This window comes from Nymphalis io, chromosome 3, assembly GCF_905147045.1.
Source record: "Nymphalis io chromosome 3, ilAglIoxx1.1, whole genome shotgun sequence".
NCBI lineage: Eukaryota > Metazoa > Arthropoda > Insecta > Lepidoptera > Nymphalidae > Nymphalis > Nymphalis io.
Genome location: NC_065890.1, coordinates 7,211,736 through 7,235,718, shown reverse-complemented (window position 1 = coordinate 7,235,718; position 23,983 = coordinate 7,211,736). Strand labels below are relative to the sequence as shown.

The window sequence follows — 23,983 nt, the reverse complement described above, 5'->3', positions numbered from 1 at the left end:
TACGTGTAATTTGTTGATGAATGCAAAATATATTTTTTTTACTTAGGGATACATCCAATAATAAAAAAATTAGTAGCAAATATATACTGCCGAGGGCAACAATAAGTACATATACAGACATGGAAATCAACTTCACCACAAAGATCCTTCGTCTTTCAGTCATTTTTATTAATTTAATATCAAATATAATAATAATAGCCGTTGGTAAGTTTTTTGTGTAGGCTGCTCGTCTATCTTCCTTAAAAAACTAACGTCAGGCTAAATTGGAGTAGAAAAGAAGAAGTTTGTAGTTGAAGTGAAATCCTATATTTCAGTTATAATAATACACTTAAATACACATATAAAGATAATTTATATAGAGTATTCTAAAGTTTTTGAAATTTTGTAAACACGTACTAATACAATTATTCTATTGCCTTGTGTAGGGGATCTTGCCAGTTCTATCTTCCAGCGTATTCAACATATGAATTTGTGTACATTTCTTGAATAAACAACCGAAACCCAGCGCAGGCAGGGTATTTTTCAGAGGGTAATGTAAAAATACTACAGTGCATTATATAAGCTTGAACATCAGATCCGCTCTCTACGAATATGTTTCTATTAACACAGTCTTTTAATTTTCATGTTTCTTTGTTTATTAAAATAATATGAGTATAATATTATGATATCTATGTCTGACATTTATATTATCTCATATGAAAAGTTACTGCCTAATAGTGTTAGAAAACATATTCATTAAAACAAAAGAATAGTAACAATAGAAATGTAATTAACAAATTTTATTCGTTTGTTTATTTCTTAGAATGTCGACGTTGAATTAAAGACCAACAAGCACAATTATGATTCACGTGGACAGCTTTAAGCGTTCGTCACCGTCACCGTCGCGATGCTCCGTTCGGAGTGACAGCAGGGTCTTTCGACAGCCACGTGTGATTCAAGTTAATCGTGATGCAGCTACAATGATGGACGAAGAAACTGTGGACAGCCCTGGGACCACTGCAGATGCGGGGTGCGCTTCTGACTTCGAAACTCATGTTAACCAACATGGTGCTCATTTCCGTTCGCGAACATTCAGCGACGGATTTATTAGAAACACTAGTCTCGAGTTATTACTCGGTGTGGATTGTGAAGCTTGTTTAGCTCTCGCCTCACAAAGACACTGTATTAATGAACCAATATCCGAACAAGATTTCAATTTGGTATGCAATTGTAACGTTCGACAAAATAATTACTTGAACTGTTATCGCGATTCTATTAAACAACGTGGCCACACTCTTAATATTTATGACATAGAAAGGATCAAAAGAGATACAGGGCGAAGTAGTCTTGCCATTGGATCACATCGCAGTCTCGATAGAAAACATTATAAAAGCAAAACTATAGGAGTATCGAGTTACATTTCAAAACAATTTATTTCATATGATCAAACTAACACACTCGTTCAAAAAATAAAAAGGAAATTGTCTAATTTAAAAAAAATAAAAGGCGAGTCCGTAACGAAAAAACCTCAGAACTCTCTTCAACTCGCTGAGATGGCTTCAAGTTCATCTAACTCATTAAAAAGATTGTCGATGCTATCTCTTGTAGACAAATCTCATAAAAAAATGGACAGTCAAAGTCGCATTTTTTCATCTTCAAGTATACAATCGAAAGACGATTTAAAAAACAATGTCAAAACTTATGAGAATTTTTCCTCAAATATTGATCAATGTTTTGATCGACTCCGTAACACAAATATCGATACTTCACAAAAATTTAATAAAACAAGAAATTACGAAAATAATGATGAACTCGTAGCACGAAACTCGCCATTGATCAAATTTTCAACGCTCGATAATCGAAGCCGGTGCCGAAGTATAAGAAGACAGTTGTCATGTAACGATTTTCCAAGCGACCGATACAGAGATCGCGTAACAGACCCGTGGCCGCAAGACGAAAATTCTTTCATGTCGAGAAATTCACGAAACGATGTTGTTGATGATACACAATCATTTATTGAAGTCGATAGAGTTGTAAGAAGTAACCCACGAAATGCTCATGCCCAGTGTACTTGCAACACTGGCCGTGAAAGCAGAGTTCCATCGATTTTCTACGATACTCATGTAAGTTATTCTAAAGTAATAAATCAATTTTAATTTTACTTAGTGGTAGGTTTTACTTTTAGGTATACCATTCATCACATATTCTATCGCAAAACAACAATACTTATTATTGTTTGGTTCCGGTTTGAGAGAGCGAGTGAAACAACAGGCACAAGGGAACTAACATTTTAGTTCCAGGGTGCATTAGCGATGTAAGTCATGTTAATAATATTTCTTAAAGTTACTAAGTTATGTAACTTTAAGTTAGTGTTATCAAGTTCAGGAAACTGATATTGAAAACATAGTCAAGGAATCGAATACAATTTTCGCTGTAAACGTATATACATTATTAAAGTAGGAATATAGAGATTCAAAAATATTTCTCATTTTAATTAATTTTACAGTCTATAAAATGACCGGATAAGAAAAGATCTTGAAGCCTTTACTGAGCTTCGTTCAGACTATCGAGACCGGACATTTCTTCCAGTGGTCATTCTTTATTTTATCTTACATCACAGAGATGAAGAGGCTGAATGAGATGACTCTTAAAACATAAATGCGGGTGTATCCGTGAAGCTTATAATGTTCAACATATTCTTTTTTATAGAACTTTTATGTTACAAATAATAATAACATTTTTGATTTTTGTTGTTTATATTAATATAATAATTATATTAAGCATTTAAAGCTTTAATCGAATAGTATTGTTGTATAAATTAAACATATAATTTTTAGTTGCCCACATAAAATGAACCAGCAATTTTAGTAGGATGCAGATCTAACGATTAGCAACGCATGTTACGTTTATAAACTTGAAAAAACAATGTCTATGGATAGAAATGATCACTTTCGCTCTTTTTGCACGTGTGCGTTAAACCAACAATAAAAATATCACACAATACTGCTTTCCCTAAACATTTTTAAATATCATAAAATAGACTGATTTAGTTAATTCATTTATTGTAATTATATTACAGTTCATAATAAAAAGTAATTTTCTGCACTTCTGAAGAATGACAGAGTATTTATTCTATTAAGCTTGATTTTTTTATAACATATATGTTGTACAATAAAATATAAAATTGTCATATGCGATAAGTATTTAAAAAAAAAATCGTTTTGAAATAATTAGGGTAAGAAACGCACAACACCGGCACCAGACGTAACGGATAGATCTGCAGGCCGCGCTCCGGCCTGTAGCGCCTGCAAACCTTCCCAATGGCTTCCTACAACTACGACTTCAACAACTAGTCACAGCTCGACTACCACTGCCAACTCGTCACGTGAGTTACCGACAATTTTTATAGCTTATATATCATACACCACAAAATAAGTTTAGCCTATAACATATTCTCAAAACGCATTACGCATCTATGTGTTCGAATAAATACTCACTGTTTACTTATAAATATACAATAATAACATATAATCAATTACATTATAAAATGAATTTATTCTTACTTTTTATTACGTCTTGGAATGTTAGTTCAATAAATAAGTGTAAATGTCACACTAAACACGAGCGTTAACAAATAATTGCAACACAGTACAATACAACATCTAATTTGGTATCGATATAATTATATTTTTCTCATAATACTAAATAAATAGATGTACTTCCTCTATGAATACATTCGTAGCAATAAATTCCACAACATTATGTCATCTATGAACCCGTCGCTAACTTCCCACTACAGCGATCCAGGAATGTTGTTTGACAAGTAGATTATCGGAAAGCTTCTGACAACTATTGCTATGACCTAAATCGTTTTGATATATGTGCTGTCTAATACGATCGATCATAAGCAAATAATTTAATAGTTTTAATATCATTTCACGTATATTAAATTTGATAACCAAAATGCATAGTTTATATAACCCACACTTTATTTATTCAGTCGTTGAAGAATTTCTAAAATACATGAATTATTTCAATAGGTTTATCTGCGTGGCATCGTCGTTGGTGTTGTGTTGCCATATTGGTGTTAGTGGCGGGTACGGCTTGCGTTGCTGGTCCTTTGGCGCTTCGAGCTCCTCCAGGAGCACCTCTTCATGAACGGCTTCGCCTTGCAGAACGGCTTTTACATGATACACCTCTCATAGACGGACATAATGATCTTCCGTGGAATATAAGAAAATTCTTACACAACAAAATCAAAGATTTTAGGTACTAGTATTTAGATTGTAGGTGTAAGTATACCATCATTGTATAAGATAAAAAATTGTTTCCATATAATAAATATCTATTCTTCAAAATTAAAGTGTTTCAAAAAACGTATTAATGAATGAACGAAAACAATTTAATATTAAAATGTTCTGTAATAGATTCGATGAAGATCTCCGTACAATATCTCCTTGGGCTACGAGCTCTTGGAGTCATACCGACCTGCCTCGCTTAAAACAAGGTCGAGTTTCTGCGCAGGTGAGTAACAAATTAAAATTCTCACCTCAAAATAAGAATAGACTGCACGGCATGTGGGCCTAACTGTAATTGTTACTATAATTTAAAAACATAATTCCTTGCTTTTTGTTATAAAATTTGCCTTTCTACTTTCAATTGTATGCCATATTTTGTCTTTATTCATTTTTAACCTCGAAATATAAAAGAAGTAATAAAAATGAAGTCAATTTTTAAAACAGCTGTGCGAAGCAAGAAATTGAAAGATACGAGTATTCTATGACTGACATCTTAAAACTTAAAACCTCACGGACCGAATAAGACTTGTGTTTTGAATGCTTTCTTTCAAGCGCCAAGCTATCTCACGTTTCCTATTACATGTCACTGCGTACAAAGAATGCACATTTATATTCCACAAGCGATCGTAGAATGTTACTCGTGCATGACATTAAATCAACTGCCAGCTAAAACATGTATTTTTATCCGTTTTGTATTAACGCACGTAATTTTGTTATATGTCTATACTCAGTTAATTATTGTAGAATATTATATATGTAAATGTTTACCCCGTGTGTATGTATATATATTTTATTAGAAACAATGTACACAATCGATTTTTGTTCACCGAGATTCTTATAAGAAGGTTAAGTTTTAAGGCATACTTAGTTATAGTACCTTATATACAGAATAATATGCGGAATTAGTGCTTAATATTCTAATCCTACGCAGTTAAAATTATACACATTAATTCATTTTTACGACAATTTTTTATGGTAAGCATGAGCTTCTTAGACCAGGACTGCCTCCAGACAAGAGAACTTCTTAATGTTTGGTAATGTTTCTTCTATACACGAATTTTACGCGCGATAGCCAATTTAAATTATTTATTAATTAATTTAACCTAAACTTTTATTTCAATCAAACTATGTAGCACTTTAACCTGGCCGCTCAGCTGGGTAATCTTGTAACACGCATATATTTTGTTTTACAACTAGTTTTGGGCCGCATACGTCCCTTGCGACGCACAACATCGGGACGCAGTGCAGCTAACCTTCGAACAAATAGACTTAATTCAGAGGCTGACCGATAAATATCATCCACAATTAACGTTCTGTACATCATCTGAGGGTAAGTACAAGAAAGTATATCGTACGTATTTGTTAGGAAATAAAAATGAGACCAATATTCTCATACTATTGAATATTTAGCTCTATATATATAGAATTATACAGTAGCAAAATAAGAGAAAAATTAAACGGTGGTGATTGCAGTCTTATTTCTTAAGCCGCAATCTCTTTTAGACGATTCTTGAGTGGACATCATAAAGTAAAGGCGTCTACTAAGTATATAACAAATCATATACAAAACCTGAAACTTAGTGTATAATATAAACGAATTCTATTTAACCATTAAACAACTAATCCGGAACAGGTATTCGTACACTACTACGTGTACTCGTACTTTACTCTATACAGAGTTCGCCCATATGTATATATAACGTATATCGCTCAAGATTAAGTATACTTTGAAACAAATCAAGAGCTACACGTGGTTGTATGTGTATATGGATATTCTGAATGTTTTCATATGTATATATTTACAAGCTCCTTTATAGGCATTAATTTGTATTCTGTACTGAGGTCCATAAATAACTAAAGGAATTAGCTGCCACTGTTGGGTTATTTTCCTTAATGACAGTAGATATTGGCTCATTATTCATTCGGGTCTCTCGCTTTTCTAAACGTTAAGTACACTATTTTTCATAAGCGGTAATACTTTTATTAAGTTAAGTGTTTTTTGCGTAAATGTTCCGATGAACATTTTCAATCATTATTAAAATCGATAACTAACTTTTTTATCGAGACTCTAACACTAGAATTCGATATTCAAACCAAGATACACAGTTTTTTTTTTGTTATAAGCCAATATTTATTTAACCGTGAGTAATAAAGTAGGTATTAATTTGTCGTTTACTTAAACTTTACGAATTTTGGATTAGCATATAAAAAGGCTTTTTAACTCTTAAAAAATCTAAGCTGAATTAATTTTATCGTCTTGAATTTTGCCTTAACGAAATTGTTTTTTTTTTCACTTTCTTCTGAATAGTCATTAGTGTTACAATAAATCAAGCTGCCAACGCAGAATGCCTTTGCACATTAAACAGTTAAACGAGGGTTCGAAAAAACTATTCCCGTTACAAAATGAATTATTCTCATAATATCCATTTTATTTACAGGTATTTATATATTATATTAGATGCCATACATGTAAATATATTAGATATTAAAGATACACAATGACCGTTATTATTTGACACTTTCCATTTAATTTTTTTTTGTTTTTCCCCGGACTTTTACTGTCCATTTCTTTTCCAGCTTCCTCCTGTTTGTATTACTTACTATTTTACGACTCCTTTACACTCTTTTTATGCTCTTCTCCGCGTATCCTCTTGGTACTAATGAATTACATTTGTTTAAGATTCATTATTTATATCACGTATTAATTTGCGTTATAATTAAACTTGTGCTTGACGGTGAAGTAAAATATCTAGAGGAAACCTGTAGTTGAGCAGAATTAGCTCCAAGCTTTTCAATTGCGCAAGAGAAACTCCTGAGCTTTTTGTTACAAGCAGTTACACAGATTAACAAATATTTTATGTATGTCTGCTAAATTCTTAAAAAATAAATTTTATCTCACGACATTATCCTTGACCGCAGTTCACGGAAATAATGCCTAAATTATGTACCTACGTGTACGTACGTCTCATCACTTCATTCGGTAAAATTTTAATACATTTCAATTCATAACAGTAACTGCCTCAGCCGGGTTGGTGGAATACAAATGTGGCAGAATTTCAGCGGAATTAGACACATTCAGGTTTCTTCGCGATGTTTTCTGTCACAGTCAAGCACGATATGAATTATAAACACAAATTAAGCAAATGTAAATTCAGTGGTGTTTGCTCAGTCTTGAACCCACAATCATCGGTTAAGTTTTACGCGTTCTAACCACTGGGCCATCTCGGCTTTTTTCATTCATAACATAAAATAGAAAAATCTTAATTTATCCCAACAATTAGTTAAAACTTTTATCTATTAATGGTTTCACTTAAACAAATGCAAATAACATAAATATGGTATGATATTGTTTAAGTAATTATTTTAGATATATTGGCGGCTCACGCTAATCATCGATTGTGTTCGCTTGTGGGTGTTGAGGGAGGCCACGCTATCGGTGGATCTTTGGGCGTTTTGAGAACCTTGTACCAAGTCGGTGTTAGATATCTGACACTAACTTCCACATGTGATACGCCATGGGCAGAGTGTGCTTCAGCCGACAGACCAGATTCCGTACAAAGAGGAGGATTGACGCCGTTCGGTAAAGTATGTATATCAACGGTAATTTAAATGTTCATATATATATTTCAAATTTAAATGCTCTTATAGTTTTGTTCCATATTTGTAATGTGGATTATATATTTGGTTGTTTAGCAATTTTTTATTCTAGTTAGTAATAGTAAGATATATATATATAATTATAAATATATTTTTCATAACACAGAGTTCTATTTAATATTCAGTTGCACTCACTGACGTGATGACTGACGGTATGAGTTATTTATCACTTCAAATTTCAGAAATTGTATTATTGCTATAATAATAAATCACAGCTTGTCGCGTTAGTCTAGTTTCTTGCGTGTACGGCCACAGATCATCGTTCCTGGGTTCAAATCTCGAGCGGATCAATGAAAGTTATTAGGTTTTAATAAAACGAATTTTTGGTATTTGCTGGCCTGAAGGTCTGAAATTAGCAATGTAAGGCCGTGAACACATGTCTACAGTGCGGCACCGGCCAGCGTGTAACGGTATGGGGCCGTTACTGGGAGACGGAGCGGCGTCGTGCCGCAGCACGGTGCCATGTACGGTCTATTCCCTATAGAGATTGCATCTACATGCGCATACAGTTGTACACTATAATAATCTGTGCAGATGGTTAGTTTTCGACATTGTCTGCGTGGCCGAAATTCGGTCAGCAGGATATTGAATCCTCAGTTACACAGCGTTATGAACAATATTCCGGGAACGGCGCTTTTTCAATTCCTGTAAATTAATCTCGAGAATTACTAACCGGCATTTAGGTTATTTATAAGTGAAGATATTAAAAAAAGCTAAGACATACAAAAGAAACTATAGAGATATTAATATAAATGTACACAGATGTCCAGAATGTCCTCGAAACACAACTATTATTTAATATAAATAGGGACTATTTTAATGAAAACAAAACTAATAAAAAAAAATGTAGTTTCATAGTAATAACTATGAAACTACATTTTTTTAATAAACAAATTTTTTTGTTTAATAAACAAAGGTCTTAAAGGACTTGTGAATATTTGTTTGGGTACGAACGGAGAAATGATAATGCAAGAGAACCTAGAAATTAGTAATTGCGCTAAGTATACAACAACTCATGTAACCCTTAATTTTAAAATAAAAGAATTTACTCAAAAAATCTTTATTGTACGCATACAAAGCCGAGACGGATTTTCTGTATAATAAAAATCATTGACCTCTTTTGCAATAAACGACTCTTTACTGTTATTATTATGAGTAAGCACTTAACATTTGGAGTCTCGAAGGTATTCAGGATAATATTACAGCGGGTAATCAAAACAAAACCGTAAAGATCGAGATGTGGAGTAGAGTGAGTGTGCCATAATCATAAACATCCTATGCCGCTGCAATATTTTGCTTTGAACTTCGGTTGCTTGCGAAGCCGTTCTTTGTTTTACGTACAACGATACTTTTCGTAACATTTTCTTTTGTTGAAACCACTCACTGCAAGTTAAGCATCAATTTTTGTAGGAAAAATAATGTAGCGGAGTAAAAAACGCAATAAAAATTTACACAAAAATCCAAAACAATTAAATGTATAGTATGTATAATAATTAACGTGCAAGCAAGCGTTTAGTTGGGGTTTTTAAAACCACTTTAACGTCAAAGACACTTATTTTCATATTAAAACCAGTAGCAATGAATATAAAGCGTCTAATGAGAAGCCTATTCATATTTTTTGAGCCACTACGGTTAATTTTTATTTTTTCAGATGAACAAAAATATCCTTTACGGTGAGCTTACATTTTAGGTGGTACAAATATTTTTGTAAATTATCTTTTCTGATCTTATTAAATACAGCACAACTTATTATAAAATATCTATATTTTATTCATTGCAAAATAGGCTTATAAAGCTTGTAAGAGTTTTGATAATTTAAAAATATTATGCGTATATTAATAATCACTACGTATGTCAGTATAATAAAGATTTGTCTATAATAACGATAACAACTTATGCAACAATTTTCAAGTATAGTTTAATTTTTATCTCAATTTGTGTTATACAAAGTGTTCTGACTTTTCAGGTAGTGATAAAGGAGATGAACAGGCTTGGCATGTTGGTGGATTTATCACACGTGTCTGAACGCACGATGCGCGACGCTCTATCAGTATCCCGAGCACCGGTCCTTTTTTCACATTCTTCAGCACGGGCAATCTGTAACGTCACTCGCAATGTTCCTGACAGCGTATTGCGACTTTTAGCAGCAAATAAAGGCCTTATTATGGTCAATTTCTACACCTCCTTTCTCACATGCAAGGACACTGCCACCGTTCAAGACGCAATTGGTAAATATTCAGTGTTTTATATTGCATTTAGTTTCTTATACCAATTAGCTACATAACTATATGTTTTTATTTATAGGACACATAAATCATATACGTGACATCGCTGGTGTAGAAAGCGTGGGCTTAGGTGCAGGATATGACGGCATAAATTAGTGAGTACCTTCTTCGAATTTTTTGTACTTTAATTTCAAAATAATGAGGTTTCATAAATTAAATAATATGTAACTGTTTTTTTTGTTAATAGCACACCACAAGGCTTAGAAGATGTATCTTCGTATCCTCTCTTATTTGCCGAGTTAATGGAGGATGGTTGGAGCATAGAAGACCTTAAAAAATTAGCAGGCCTTAATCTTCTACGTGTTTTAAATGCTGCGGAACGTGTGTCTCGGGAGCTGGCCTCCGCGCACGTAGCTCCATATGAAGAAGTTGCGCCACGCACTTTTGACGCTCACAACTGCTCCAGCCAAGACATTTAATTACAAAATTCTACTAAAATTGTGTTCTAAAAAAGATACATTTGAATTATATCATTTATAGCTAATATTTGTCTAGCTATATAGCTAACTTCAAATATTTCCATGTTATGGGCGAAGTGATTGTTATAAATAAATAGGTAAGTAGTTGTTGCAACAACTTTTCACATTTTGCACTTTTCAAATTTTACGCATATGTTAAAACACATTATTAATAAAATTATTCTGAACAAATTCATTTTTCTCACATGATATTAAATGACATTAATTTCCTTACTTCCAGAAAACACGGTTTTGTTGATAGAGTTTTAGCGACCTAACATTGACAAACCGCATCAATTTAAAAGTATCGTGGCATTCTTTGTGCTCTTCAAAGCAAACCATTTAATTACTTATCTCAAAAGATAATCAACATTTCACAGTTTATGTCGTAAATATTTTTTCTAAAAAAAATTAGGTGAATGAATATATTATTTAGACTTTTTTTATATATTAATTAATGTCGAGCTTTTGGATTATTTTTAACGACGTTTTGAAGATTATGCTAACAACCCACAACAAATACGTCCCATTTTGAGTGGGATAGCCCCCTACATTTACAAGCCTTTTTTTTAAAGCTGGACAAAAGCGTTACGCGTTTTCCCCCCGAGAACAGTGGGGGGGGGTATGTGGGGCTTGCCGGTGTCCAAGGCGCCGAGTGCGCCACGAACATCGGAATACCCACTAAAAAACCAGCGGTACCCTTTCCGTCTTAACGAGGAGCGCCACGGGATCGCTTTCGCATGCTACCGTGACTCTCTAAACCATTTTCAAGCCTTATATAAGCCTAATAATAAAATTACCTTAAAACCATTTCCAGATATTTTAAACCATACTTTATTTCTGATTTTCAAACTAGTGACCTGTAGTTAGCTGTACCAAATAAATTTCACAAATATATAAAAAAAACTCACATTTAGCTGTGATGAAAAAACTTGTGTTCATTACGTACATCAAACGTATATGCTCTTCGTCCATAACATAATATTAAATACCTACCAATTTAATAAATCTTAGTGTGAATTTTTCTTAGTTCTTAAAATTTTAAATACTTACCAAAAATTAAAATTTATTGTTTTGTTATATCAATTATTTATTTTATTAGAAAAATACCATCATTATTGTAAACGTGATTATTTACAATATAAGAAATAAGTTGGAACAGTTATATTATATCACTAGCTAATCGTCCCGGCTTCGCACGGGTGGATAAGGAAAATGTATTTTGGATAGAATTTGTGTAATTACCGTTCTTAGTGAAGGTCTATGTCGGGGAAAGAGTAACTGTGACAAATTTCAAATAAATGGGGCAGATAGTTTAGGAGATCTCATGATGAGTGCTATTTCGCTTATATATATATATATATGAGTAACCGATCATAATTTGTTGCATGTGTTACCTATGCATGTTTTTGGAAGTTGCTTGTAAAAAAAACATTCGAAGCTGGACTGATATAATATCTATATTTATTATATAAATAAGGGAACGTAAATAATATTATAGTATAGATTATCAATTTCTTAAAAAAATATATAATATTTAAAAAAAATAATTACATATTGTGGACTTCAATTATATCCCAAGCTTTAATACATTATTGTATATCTATTTCCGTAATTGTAGTTTCCTTCCCAATGTTAGTCGAAATTTTCTAAAATTGATCTACATATATTTAAATTTAATAAAATATACAACATCTTTTTAGTGCCATAATAATTAATATATTTGAAACAAATAATATTAAAAAAATTGCATTCGTTGATGATGTCGTAAGTAACTGTAATAAGTAATTATCACTATATTATGTATTCTTGAAAAGCTACTTTCATGAATTATCTCTAAAAGCAGATTAAAAAAGAATCTATTTACCTACTTTATATAGTATTTTATAATAATATGTAACAAATAATAGCGACCGTTCCACAGAGTACATGACCACCCGTACGAAACGGTGCTACGTCTAATATTAATCGCTGTCATTTAAATTAGTATTCCGAAATTATATCACATACCTACCAATTAAATAAATTTGATAAAATAAAAATATAACATACTCAATAGAAAAGAATATCTTTGTTCGATTCTGGCGGGAAAGTATTGACAAACATATTATCGCTTAATAACATTACTGGTGGTAGAGCTTTGTGCAAGTTCGTCTGGGGAGGTACCACCCACTCATCAGATATTCTATCGCAAAACAGCAGTACTTGGTATTGTTGTGTTCCGGTTTGAATGGTGAGTGAGCTAGTGTAATTACAGGCACAAGGGACATAACATCTTAGTTTCCAAGGATGGTGGCTCATTGGTGATATAAGCGGTGGTTAACATTTCTTACAATACCAATGTCTATGGGCGCTGGTGATACTTATTTACCATCCATACCACTTACCATCAGGTGGCCCATATGCTCGTCCGCCTTCCTATTCTATAAAAAAAAGATAATAACATGTAAAACATATTAATTTTTAAGCTTTTAAGATAATTCTTGAAATTTATTGCTAATTTTAAAACGTAGAGATTTTTAATGTATTTAGTAAAAGAATTGCCAATGTATATGTATAATTTTTTTAACTGTTATTTTGTAATGTTACAAATATTTTATAATGCAACACATTATTGTTAATGATAAATTTTAAATAGCTTTATTTAAAGACGACCAAAATAGTGAACCATAGATTAGATACCCATAGAATAAGACTTTAAATTTTATTTATATAATATATATTTCGTCCAATGAGATGAAACACGTTTTGTACCTTCCTACTAAAAATGCAATATTAATATACGTATTTGTTAGAAAATTAGTAATAATAGACCGATCTTAAGACTGACATTTAAATGTAACCTCATCTGACATTACTGATAACTAAAAAAATTCATCTTAAGATTTGTTTATTATTTCCGTAAAATCTGGCTTATTTAATATCATTTGTGATTATATTGTAATAAAAATTAAGACGAGGAGTTACATAATAACTTAATTGTATAATTAGTAAACCCTTTTTAAACGAACTACAATAATGTAAGTTTTTTAATTAATAAAAATCGCTTTGTTTCAGTACATTAGATAAAAATAGATACGTTTAATATTAAGAAACTTTTCAAACATATCTTTAACTAGTCAATAAATTATCCGAAGCAAATATATATTATACTGGAATCAAAGTAAATAGATACTAGTTAATATTGCGTGGTCAATATTCGACCAATTTTCTTTTGTGCACATCTATGGCACTGATCCCTTCTAATAATAAAAGTTAACTCCCGTCTGTTAAATACATAAAATATATACTACAACTTCTGATGTTCACGTATTAAGTAATATATAAATAGATGTTTTTCCTTCTAAAACGATTTATCTTTTCATACAACGTAATTTTTAGTGTGATTTTTTAACTTTAAAAATTAGGTTTTTCAGACTTACAGTGAATAATTATAAAAACTGTTGGCATAATCTAAAATATTTAAAGATCACCTATAAATCTTTTCTTTGTTTTATATGACGTTAAACTAAAACAACAATTGGAAGAATAAGTTAGGTATAATTCTAGTTTTTTTGTGCGTAAATACTATAATAATATACGGGGACGTATTTAAGTTTTACATTGCAATTTTATTTAAAAGGTCCTGTAACTAAATAATATTCTAACTTTGTACCTACTACTAGGTATTATTTGTAATAGCAAATAGTCAATTTGTGGAGATATTTAATCAAATTAATTTGTAGATCGATAACATGTTACTTACGCGAATATTGATGAAGTCACGGTTAATATTAAAAAATTAAATAGATTAATTTTATTACGTTAACAGTTTTTTGCATAGATAATTGTACCATAGATGTTCAAAACAAAAATAAAACCCAATATGTATGTACCATTACTTGAAAATAAATTTCTAAATGAATGTTTTGTTTTTGTTACAATAAATTACTAAAATTCGACATAATAGAGTTTGGTTTTATTAATATACATACATATGACATTTTATATCGATAAGTTCATATCACATTCCTATTTCTAAACATGTAAACACAGTGCAACACAAAAATATAGTAGGTGCGTATGTCGTATATGACACACCAATACTTGCCAATATTGTATCGCCTTTGATTTGCTAGTTAAAAAACAAAAATTTTATCTCTGTGTGGTGGCTACACTATTTAAATAAGTTCGTGCTTTCTGTCAATTAAACCACTTAAATATATATTTTTTTAAGATATAAAAGGACAAACAACGTCCTTTTAGAAAGCTCAACTTCTAAAACTATTCACACGACACGATTAGACCTGTGGTAAAAACAAAGAGATCAAGCTGGTGAATAATCCTGGCGTGACTTGGTAGCAACGTGTTAATGTTACTTAAATACTTTGAGTTGGCGACGTTATATAGACGACCTTCTCTATAGCCTATTCTAGAATTCTTAATAAGTACCTAGCTCTGCTATAAAATCCACTTAATACTGTTCTTGGTTAATTTCGTTATTTATAATGCAACACTATTCCACTTAACTACTTATATCCTTTTCTTTCATTTACTTCCAAAATTCTGTATAACAACTTCGCTGACATTCAAAACGCAATTTCTTTACGAATACACAAGGAATACTATAAATTATTCAAGAACCATATAATATTAAATAAGTTCAGTAGTGCTAGGTCGGAGAAGATTGGTTTTGTGTGAATATTTTCACATTTACTTAATTTTGATGAATATTATTTCACGAAAGCACGTAATAGTAATAACCTATGAATGTTCAAAGGCATCCTCTTCATTTTGAGGAGAATGAAAGGAGCTTATTCTAACTGGCTTGTGCTAGCCTAGATTGAACCTGCGATCATCAGTTAATATTCATGCGTTCACCACTGAGCCACCATGGTTCATTTGTTTAAAATAAAGTAGATTATAGCAGTGTGCTATGTACAATTATAACAGCAAAAGTGTCTCAATTAGATTCTACGGTGCTAATAATAAAACTAAAACAACTAACGAAAACAGTTATTTTTATTCAATCGATAAGTGCCATTAAAACGCATTTAAATTTTACATTTTCAAATCTCGCGTGTAATTTGACTAAAATGCTGTGGATGCCATATTGCTCGTGGCTCTTAAAAAAAATATTGTCGAAACCTTATGCCCATATGCGATACTTCACTTAAGTTGGTAAATCCAACCCGTCAGTCTTTAGACTTTATTTAGTCTGGGTAGCTCTCTCGGTATTCTGTGTTGGGGAGTAGGGAATAAGTCATTGCATTCCATACAAACCAGCGTTTTTTTTTTAAATCTGGCAGCACTAAACATTGGAATAAAAGTGGTATTGTATCTATGGTAAAAATGGTATTTACATGTAAAAATTGACATTTTGTTACACTTGCACTCACAGAAAACTTTTACTTAGAGCTTGCACTTCCTAAAACATTGATTTCGATTAGTCAAACAAGTGAAGTTTCATATTTTACTTTAAGACTACCGTAAAAAAGGTTGTTATTTATATATGACTTAAAATGGGCGATAAATCAACTCCGCTGTTAGCGGTCCTTCAACTTTTGCGAAAGTATGATTTAAAGGCAAGTTTAATTATATTATTTTTCATCAGTTCTCATAAGTCGCCAAATCTACTATTTAATGTATTCTTTCAGGGCACTGAAGAAATTTTAAGGAAAGAAGCAAATCTAGGTGACGCTGAATATGAAAACTTGGATTTACCTGAAGTTGAACTTGCCAGTATACTTACAGCACATCATACCGAAAGTGATCCATATAGCTACGAGTTTGCTTATGACAGCCTAAAAAAGTTTGTGGAAAATTCTTTAGATATTTATAAGGTGAGTATGTGGACAATGCTATTATAATACAGCTAATACTATTAAAATACAGGAGCTAAACATCAAGAAAGTATTAAATTATTTTTTGTTGCTTCATTATTTGAATGTTATTTTTGGTTTGATGTTATTATATATTTAACTTATTTTATTACTAAATGTCAAAATTATAACTTAATTTGATTTATCCAGAGCTAATAGTATCATAAATTGATAAAATAAAGACTTAATTTATCATAATACTTAAACATTTACAGTTCTCATTACTTAAATAAGAATACCGAATGTTATGTTCAAATTTTATTTCTTTTTTCAGTATGAGCTGTCAACTTTCCTGTATCCAGTATTTGTTCATATGTATTTAATCCTTATTTTATATGATCACAATGAGCATGCTAAAAAATTTATGGAAAAATTTGGTCCAGAACAAGAAGATTATTATCAAGAGGATCTTAAGCGGTTGGCAGTGGTAGAAAACAAAGATCAAATAAAGGGTAATGAACTTGCAGAGGTATACAAGTGAGTTGAGTAATAATTTATAAAAATGGATTTGGGTATATATTTGATATTAGATTTCTGTTTAATAGATTGCCATGAAAGTTGAATAATGTAAATAAAAATTATATCTGAGGAGTTTTGCTAGAAATAATAATAAATTTTAGCCTATGTGACTTGAAAGCTTTAATTTGTATAAATAAACTACTCATTTCAGAACAAACAAATTTCAAATTCAACTGTCAAGAGATGCTTCTACACAATTAAAAAGATACCTACATGAGCAAAAAAGTTCACCAATTATAATAAATATTATTAATAATCACATCCAGATTGACATTCATGATGGCCCAGGCAGAACACAAGCCCAAGTAAAAGCAACTGTCGGTGGACTACTAGGTGAAGCTTCAAGGAATGGTAAATATTTTTTCTACACTAAGAATCTGCTGAATTATAAGTACTTATAAAAAACTTACTAATATATTCTGGGGCAAATATATACAACTTCTTACTTATAATTGAATCATTTTGTTGTTGAAATTTTAATTTAAAACAATGTAATTCATTCTACTGTATTAGAATAAAAAAAACAATTATCCTACTTACTTTAATATAAAATTTTATTTATACAGATAACCGCACCAAAGTTTACTATGGACTTCTAAAGGAGCCTGATATTCAAGTTCTTCCTACTCCAATTGAAGATGAAGATGAAGCGGATGAAACTCCAGATAAACCAAAAAAGAAGAAAGCTAAAAAAGATAATATATTTATGAAAAAACCAAAATCTGATCCAAATGCTCCTCCTAATGACAGAATCCCATTACCCGAATTGTATGTAACTCTAATTGACATCTGATCATATCTTACCTCACTTAAATATTTTAATTGTTATCTTCAAGTCAACTTTTATAAACCATTTTATAATTTTTCTTGACAATTTTAAAAAAGTTTTTGGAACAAAATTTATTACCACATGTTACACTGCAGACTGAATTAAGAATAAAACTGACTATCACAACACTACCTTTTATGTATGTGTGTTTGTGTGTTTACAAACTTGTGCCTGTGTATATGTACAGTAAGTTTTGTTTATACTTGTTTTGTAATATTTTTATTATTTAAAAAAAAATCATACCATAAAAAAATATTTATAATACATATAAAAAAAATAAATTTATTTATAAATATTTACGAGTCCATTGTATACATAGTTTGTTCCCATTTAAGTAATTATTTTATTTCATTGTGCCTGTGCGTTAATACATCATATATAGCGAAAAGAACTACCTACTAACTAGTTGTCCCATGACACCTCATTTTATATTAATAATATTATTCTTGGTGTTTATATTCAATTACTTCTGTTGAAGTACTTTTTATGTTGTGTATATAATTTAATTTGCTTTCAGAAAAGAAACTGATAAAATTGAGAAAGGTAAAGCTCTCAGAGAAGCTACTAAACGTGTCCAGCTTGGTCCTGACAGTCTACCTTCTATTTGTTTCTACACACTATTGAACAGCGGCCAAACTGCTGTTTGTGCTGACATTTGTGATGATTCCACTTTACTTGCTGTAGGCTTTAACAATTCTTCTATTAAGGTTATTTTTGTTTATTAAACAAATGAATATAACTTACCAAATAAATTCAATCTGTATAATTAATAAATTCAATATATTTATTATCATCAGGTATGGACATTAACAACTATTCGCTTAAGAGGAATGAAATCAGCAGAAAAATTGCAAGATATTGACAGAGAAGCAGGTATGGTTTAAAAAATAACCTAACAAATGTTAATATTATATTTTTATTAAATATAATCCATGTTTCAATTATTCAACAGGTGATGTTTTGGTAAGAATGATGGAAGAAAAAGACAGAGACACATGTCGTACCCTATTTGGACACTCAGGTCCTGTGTATAAAGTTGCGTTTGACCCATTTAAAACAATGCTGCTGTCTTGTTCAGAAGATTCAACAAGTGAGAAATAGTATCAATTTTAAATTAACATATTTTTCTCTACAACACATGACCTATATTAAAAGTTTTACTTGGTGGTAGGGCTTTGTGCAAGCCCTTTTGGGTGCCCACTCATCACATATTACACTGACTAAAGACATAAGCGACAAAATATCTTAATTCCCGAGGTTAGTGGCAAATTGGCAATAAGGCATTTTTAATATTTCTTATAGCACCAACTATAGACAGTGTGTATGATCACTTACCATCAGGTAGTCCATTTGCCCATCCTATTCAATAAAAAAACAAGTAAGTAGTACAGACGTTATTGAGGTGTTTTTTTTTTTTTAATTTAAAATTTTAGTAAATACTGAAAGCAGTATTCACGAATATTGTGTCTTACACAGTTAGACTATGGTCGCTACAGTGCTGGACCTGTTTGGTGGTGTACCGCGGTCACGTTTGGCCAGTATGGGACGTTCGTTGGTCACCGTACGGCTACTACTTTGCGTCGGGTGGCCACGACCATACGGCTCGCCTCTGGGCCACCGATCACCACCAGCCTCTTAGGATCTTTGCGGGACACCATTCTGATGTCGATGTATGATTACCATTTTTCCTTTTTATGTGTTCAGATTGTGGATAGCTCATTCGCAGGCAGCGGTACCGCGGAATTATATTAAAAATTGAGTTTAGGGACTTAGTAAAGATATGTATGGCTGACTACTAGAGTAAAATGTCCATTATATAATGCAAAGATAAACTTTTATACTTTAGAGCCTGGCAATCTCATTCCTCATTTTTAAGTTTACTTTCATTTTCTTACTTTTTATTTGATGTTAGTCTCAACTGCGAATAGCCAACAACTGCATAAGAGAAATAATAGTGCTCAAGTGAATGGACTCACACATACCTGTGTACTGATATTCTCTTATTATCTAATGGGTCTGCAATCCAACACAAGCATTGAGTTCACACGTTGAACCTATGACTGTTACTGAGAATGTCTTTACAGAAAAGCAATTTTTTTTTTGCTTGTCCAGGGGTTTATGCCCTTAGGGTTGTGCAATCTGCAGCCTGCAGTTTTTTTTTTATAAAGCTTATATGTAATATTCATCACTTTTATCATTACAGTGCATACAATTTCATCCAAATTCAAATTACATTGCTACTGGCTCCAGCGACCGTACTGTGAGACTATGGGACTGCTTAACTGGAACCCAAGTTCGGATAATGACTGGCCATAAAGTAAGTAGATGATTTATAAGATAAGATGTTCTTACTTATATTCTTAATGCGAAAGTTAGTTTTGTCACACCTTTCAAATTAACCTAAGTTATACTGTTATTACGTAACTATTACGAAAGTTTATTTTTCCATGAAATTAATAATAAAATAACTTACAGTCAACACCATTTGCATTAGCTTTTTCTGCGTGTGGGAGATGGTTAGCATCAGGAGCTGGAAATGGAGAAATAGTGGTGTGGGATTTGTCGACAGGCCTGCCTACAGCCACATTACCGCCTATGCATTCGGCACCTGTTCATGCATTAGCCTTTAGTCGCGACGGAACTATCTTATCTTCTGGTAAATATATAAATAAAATACAAAAAAAAAATAAAAATTATTAAACCTTAAGAGTGAAGTATTTAAACACCAATAAACATTTTATGCATTTTTTTTTTTTTTTTTATAGAATAGGAAGGCGGACGAGCATATGGGCCACCTGATGGTAAGTGGTCACCAACACTCTTAGACATTGGCATTGTAAGAAATGTCAACCATCGCTTACATATCCAATGCGCCACCAACCTTGGGAACTAAGATTTTATGTCCCTTGTGCCTGTAATTACACTGGCTCACTCACCCTTCAAACCGGAACACAACAATTGCTGTTTTGCGGTAGAATATCTGATGAGTGGGTGGTACCTACCCAGACGAGCTTGCACAAAGCCCTACCACCAGTAGACCACATATTCCATATTCCATTCCGCATACCACATATTCCATATTACCATCTAATATAATAAATAAATAAATAATGTTATAGGTGCTTTGGATTCTACTATCAAGCTTTGGGACTTTAGCTTAATATCTGACGAAAGTTCTAGCGAAGAAAGTGGGATTACTAATGTAATGCAAAAGGAAGAAAAATTTTTATTACATTCTTTTGCAACAAAAAATTCACCTATTAAAAATTTACATTTTACTAGAAGGAACCTTCTGTTAGCTGTCGGATCATACGAAGGAAGTTCATAGAATGTAGTTTATTAAACCAATTTATTAAATAAACATTTCAATTACACTTTTTGTTTCACTAATAGAACACTAAGTTAACTTAGCAATGCTTGCAAAAAATAAGATCTCTCAGCTGTTATAAACTGAATTATTAAATTTAGCAAAGATTCATTGCTTCTTGCAACTTGAGCTTTCATTGCTTGCTTAAAATCTTCTTTAACACCTTTATCTGCTCCTCGAGTGCCGATTCTGCGTTGACCCAGATGTTGTTGTGAATTTGGTAAAATATCCAACACAACATTTTTTCCTTGTTCATTCCAGATAAAACTTAATTCTTCTAATAGGTCTATATGAATAATATACGTTGGAAAAAGGTGATAATGAAAAACACCTTTTTTTCTTATTGTGTCCATTATATGAATAAAAATTGCTTCTTCCTGTGGCCATCCAAGCTGCATTAATACTAAAATATGGCCATAAGCCATGTCAGTATTGTTTCCAGTTTTCATGAGTATCCTTATCAGAAGAGTACAGAAATAATGCATAATTGCATACTTAGTTAAAGGTAAAAAGTGAAGATGGCGATGTGTTCCGCCAACAATGAGATCTGATTCTAATGATCCCTCAATGGAAGGCAGTAAAGGCAAAGTTGCCAAAATGTTTTCAATGCAAGCACTGTAGTTTTGCTGAAAAAAGTTAGTAGATACATTTGCTATTAGAACAGTTATATTATTACTTGTTGAAGAAGGACATGCTTCTTCATGTCTTCCTCTAAATAAAGCTAATTCTTCAGAAAAACCTTCTACCCAAGGTTTAATTTGCAGCTGTGAAGTTAATTTGATAAATTCTCTTGTAATAACTTCATTGCGATGTAAAAGTTCCCAACAACTAGCAGCTGCTTGGAACTGGTGAGCTGATACTCCTGTCACTTCAATATCACCTTTTCTTCTTTTTGAGGGTGGTGCATCTGGATCTGATAAAGCTTCTACCAAAATATGATTTCCCTTAAGAGATTTATGTTCATACAGTGACCTTAAAAAAAATACTACTCCACAATATAAAAGTTGTCTACAATCATCAAAAATCCTCAATGACAATAATTTTTGGAAATAGGATTCCTTATTTAAGCTGTTGTTATAGTTAACTAAATAAGAGTCCCAGCCTAGTTGACGACCCAATAATTCAAGTACACCATAAAGTCTTTGCCAGGGATCTGTAATATCATTTTCAGTTTCATCATAAATATAAGAATTATAGAAATCAATTGCTTTAACCACTAAGCGTTGTAACAATCTAGGTGATTCCAAAGAATTAAGTAAAGGTAAAGTTTCAACAACTAGCAGACGAGCATATCGATTATCATAAAAAAATTCTTCAGCATTTATAAGTGTTTTCACAAGACTGTCCACACCTAATTGTGGAAACTTTTTTAATAATAGCACTAGCAAACGACAATGCTCCATTGTGTCATCACTATTTTCAACACTTGTCTTAAGTATTGTTAGTTGAATATCAGGACTAATATAGTCAAACATTTGACTTAAAAAAGATGGTTCATTTGATTTAAGAGCATGAGCAATAGCAGAAATTTCTGTCAATAAATCTGGTAGATTTTGTGGTGATATCATTAATGAACTGAAACATTCAGCTGCTTCTTGTACATTTCCAGATTGTTTTTCCATTAAATAGGCTTCAAATTGAATTTTAAAATTCGCTGGAAATAGTGTTTTAGCAGTCAACATCCAAGCCTTCGCAGAATAAATATTGCTTTTTTGAGCCTGCTTTGCTCTAGAAATAATATAATTTTCATCATCTTCAAGAGTCTTTTCAACAGCTGGCATAATAAAGTTTTTTTTTTCTTTCCCTATTCTGGCGTGTTTAATATTATTCAAATATTTTAAATGTTCTTTTTTAATACTAATAATAATCCTATGTCAATTTTCCATCAAACAAATATAAAATGTCAATTTGTACTAGGAAATAGGGATGCTCATTATAAATTGAAAAACAACGACGTATTGATAGTTACGATTTAATTGAAAATAGTTATGTAATAAATTTATATAATTATTATATTATTCCTCTTTATAATTGTAACTTTTACAAATAGAAGCAATGTAGATATGTACTATATAGATAGTATAACTAATTTTCGAATCTTACCAACTATAATTTTATATAATAATAATATAATGCGTAGAATACGCAACAAATTATAATTGCTTATTAATCGTTTTATTATATAAATAATTATATTTATTTAACTCAAAATTATTTACTCATACCTTACTAAATTTTAATAAATTTCATGAAATGTCCGTTACGGCATGTTTCGATATCGACGTTTATATTCAAATTAATGAAATAAATATAATAATAAGAAACATATAATTTGTGAAATCTAGATAAATATACTATAAACTCATAATTATCGAATATATCATAGTCTGCTGCTGGGGATTCAATTCGTAGATTTAATGCACAGGCATTTTGGTATTTTATTATCACCGGTCACGATTGCCGCGTTTCTCATCACAAAGCGAAGCTATGAGCGACTAATAGCAAATTTACAAGATATTATATATTATTAATGGTAATTGATTTTAAAATGTTATGCATAAAAATGGTGCGTCTCAATATTTAGTAAGCCTAAAAATAAGTTCATTTATGTTTTTAAATAGTTATGCCCAACTTTAATTAATAGATAACATTATGTACGAATAATGTTACCATTAAATTTAATGTGCATTCAAGTAGATATTAATTTTACGTATCACGATACAAGATGAT

General features: G+C 31.5%; 3 protein-coding genes across 4 annotated transcripts; 2 read left to right on the top strand and 1 right to left on the bottom strand.

Annotated features, from left to right (window-relative positions):
* The first annotated feature begins 839 nt into the window (after nucleotides 1–839).
* On the top strand, nucleotides 840–10,680 carry LOC126780966 (uncharacterized). Its single transcript, XM_050505681.1, has 9 exons — nucleotides 840–2,102; nucleotides 3,214–3,364; nucleotides 4,020–4,248; nucleotides 4,407–4,503; nucleotides 5,475–5,607; nucleotides 7,645–7,862; nucleotides 9,901–10,162; nucleotides 10,239–10,314; nucleotides 10,407–10,680. Exons 1-9 carry the CDS (start codon nucleotides 840–842, stop codon nucleotides 10,636–10,638), a joined length of 2,661 nt encoding a protein of 886 aa, XP_050361638.1. The 3' UTR covers nucleotides 10,639–10,680.
* LOC126780970 (transcription initiation factor TFIID subunit 5) lies at nucleotides 2,136–21,260 on the top strand. 2 transcript variants are annotated; one of them, XM_050505691.1, is made up of 13 exons: nucleotides 2,136–2,147; nucleotides 16,073–16,241; nucleotides 16,314–16,499; nucleotides 16,813–17,015; nucleotides 17,209–17,408; nucleotides 17,624–17,825; nucleotides 18,404–18,593; nucleotides 18,684–18,759; nucleotides 18,839–18,976; nucleotides 19,363–19,556; nucleotides 20,090–20,203; nucleotides 20,362–20,542; nucleotides 21,006–21,260. In XM_050505691.1, exons 2-13 carry the CDS (start codon nucleotides 16,179–16,181, stop codon nucleotides 21,212–21,214), a joined length of 1,956 nt encoding a protein of 651 aa, XP_050361648.1. In that variant the 5' UTR covers nucleotides 2,136–2,147; nucleotides 16,073–16,178; the 3' UTR covers nucleotides 21,215–21,260. The 2 variants fall into 2 exon arrangements, 1 of the variants encoding a protein (XP_050361648.1); XR_007670587.1 differs by lacking the exon at nucleotides 2,136–2,147 and having other exon boundaries at nucleotides 16,029–16,241; nucleotides 20,381–20,542.
* Nucleotides 21,212–23,165, bottom strand: LOC126780973 (integrator complex subunit 10). The gene has a single exon (XM_050505694.1). It carries the CDS (start codon nucleotides 23,032–23,034, stop codon nucleotides 21,289–21,291), a length of 1,746 nt encoding a protein of 581 aa, XP_050361651.1. The 5' UTR covers nucleotides 23,035–23,165; the 3' UTR covers nucleotides 21,212–21,288.
* Nucleotides 23,166–23,983: the final 818 nt, after the last annotated feature.

Bases quoted from the DNA above. Each gene is read 5' to 3' on its own strand.
- LOC126780973 (XM_050505694.1), bottom strand. From the start codon at position 23,034: ATGCCAGCTGTTGAAAAGACTCTTGAAGATGATGAAAATTATATTATT.
- LOC126780970 (XM_050505691.1), top strand. From the start codon at position 16,179: ATGGGCGATAAATCAACTCCGCTGTTAGCGGTCCTTCAACTTTTGCGA. The intron at 18,594-18,683 runs GTTATTTTTGTT...TATTATCATCAG, and splicing joins TTAACAATTCTTCTATTAAG to GTATGGACATTAACAACTAT. The intron at 19,557-20,089 runs GTATGATTACCA...TTATCATTACAG, and splicing joins GACACCATTCTGATGTCGAT to TGCATACAATTTCATCCAAA.
- LOC126780966 (XM_050505681.1), top strand. From the start codon at position 840: ATGATTCACGTGGACAGCTTTAAGCGTTCGTCACCGTCACCGTCGCGA. The intron at 4,504-5,474 runs GTGAGTAACAAA...TTTTACAACTAG, and splicing joins AAGGTCGAGTTTCTGCGCAG to TTTTGGGCCGCATACGTCCC. The intron at 7,863-9,900 runs GTATGTATATCA...CTGACTTTTCAG, and splicing joins GATTGACGCCGTTCGGTAAA to GTAGTGATAAAGGAGATGAA.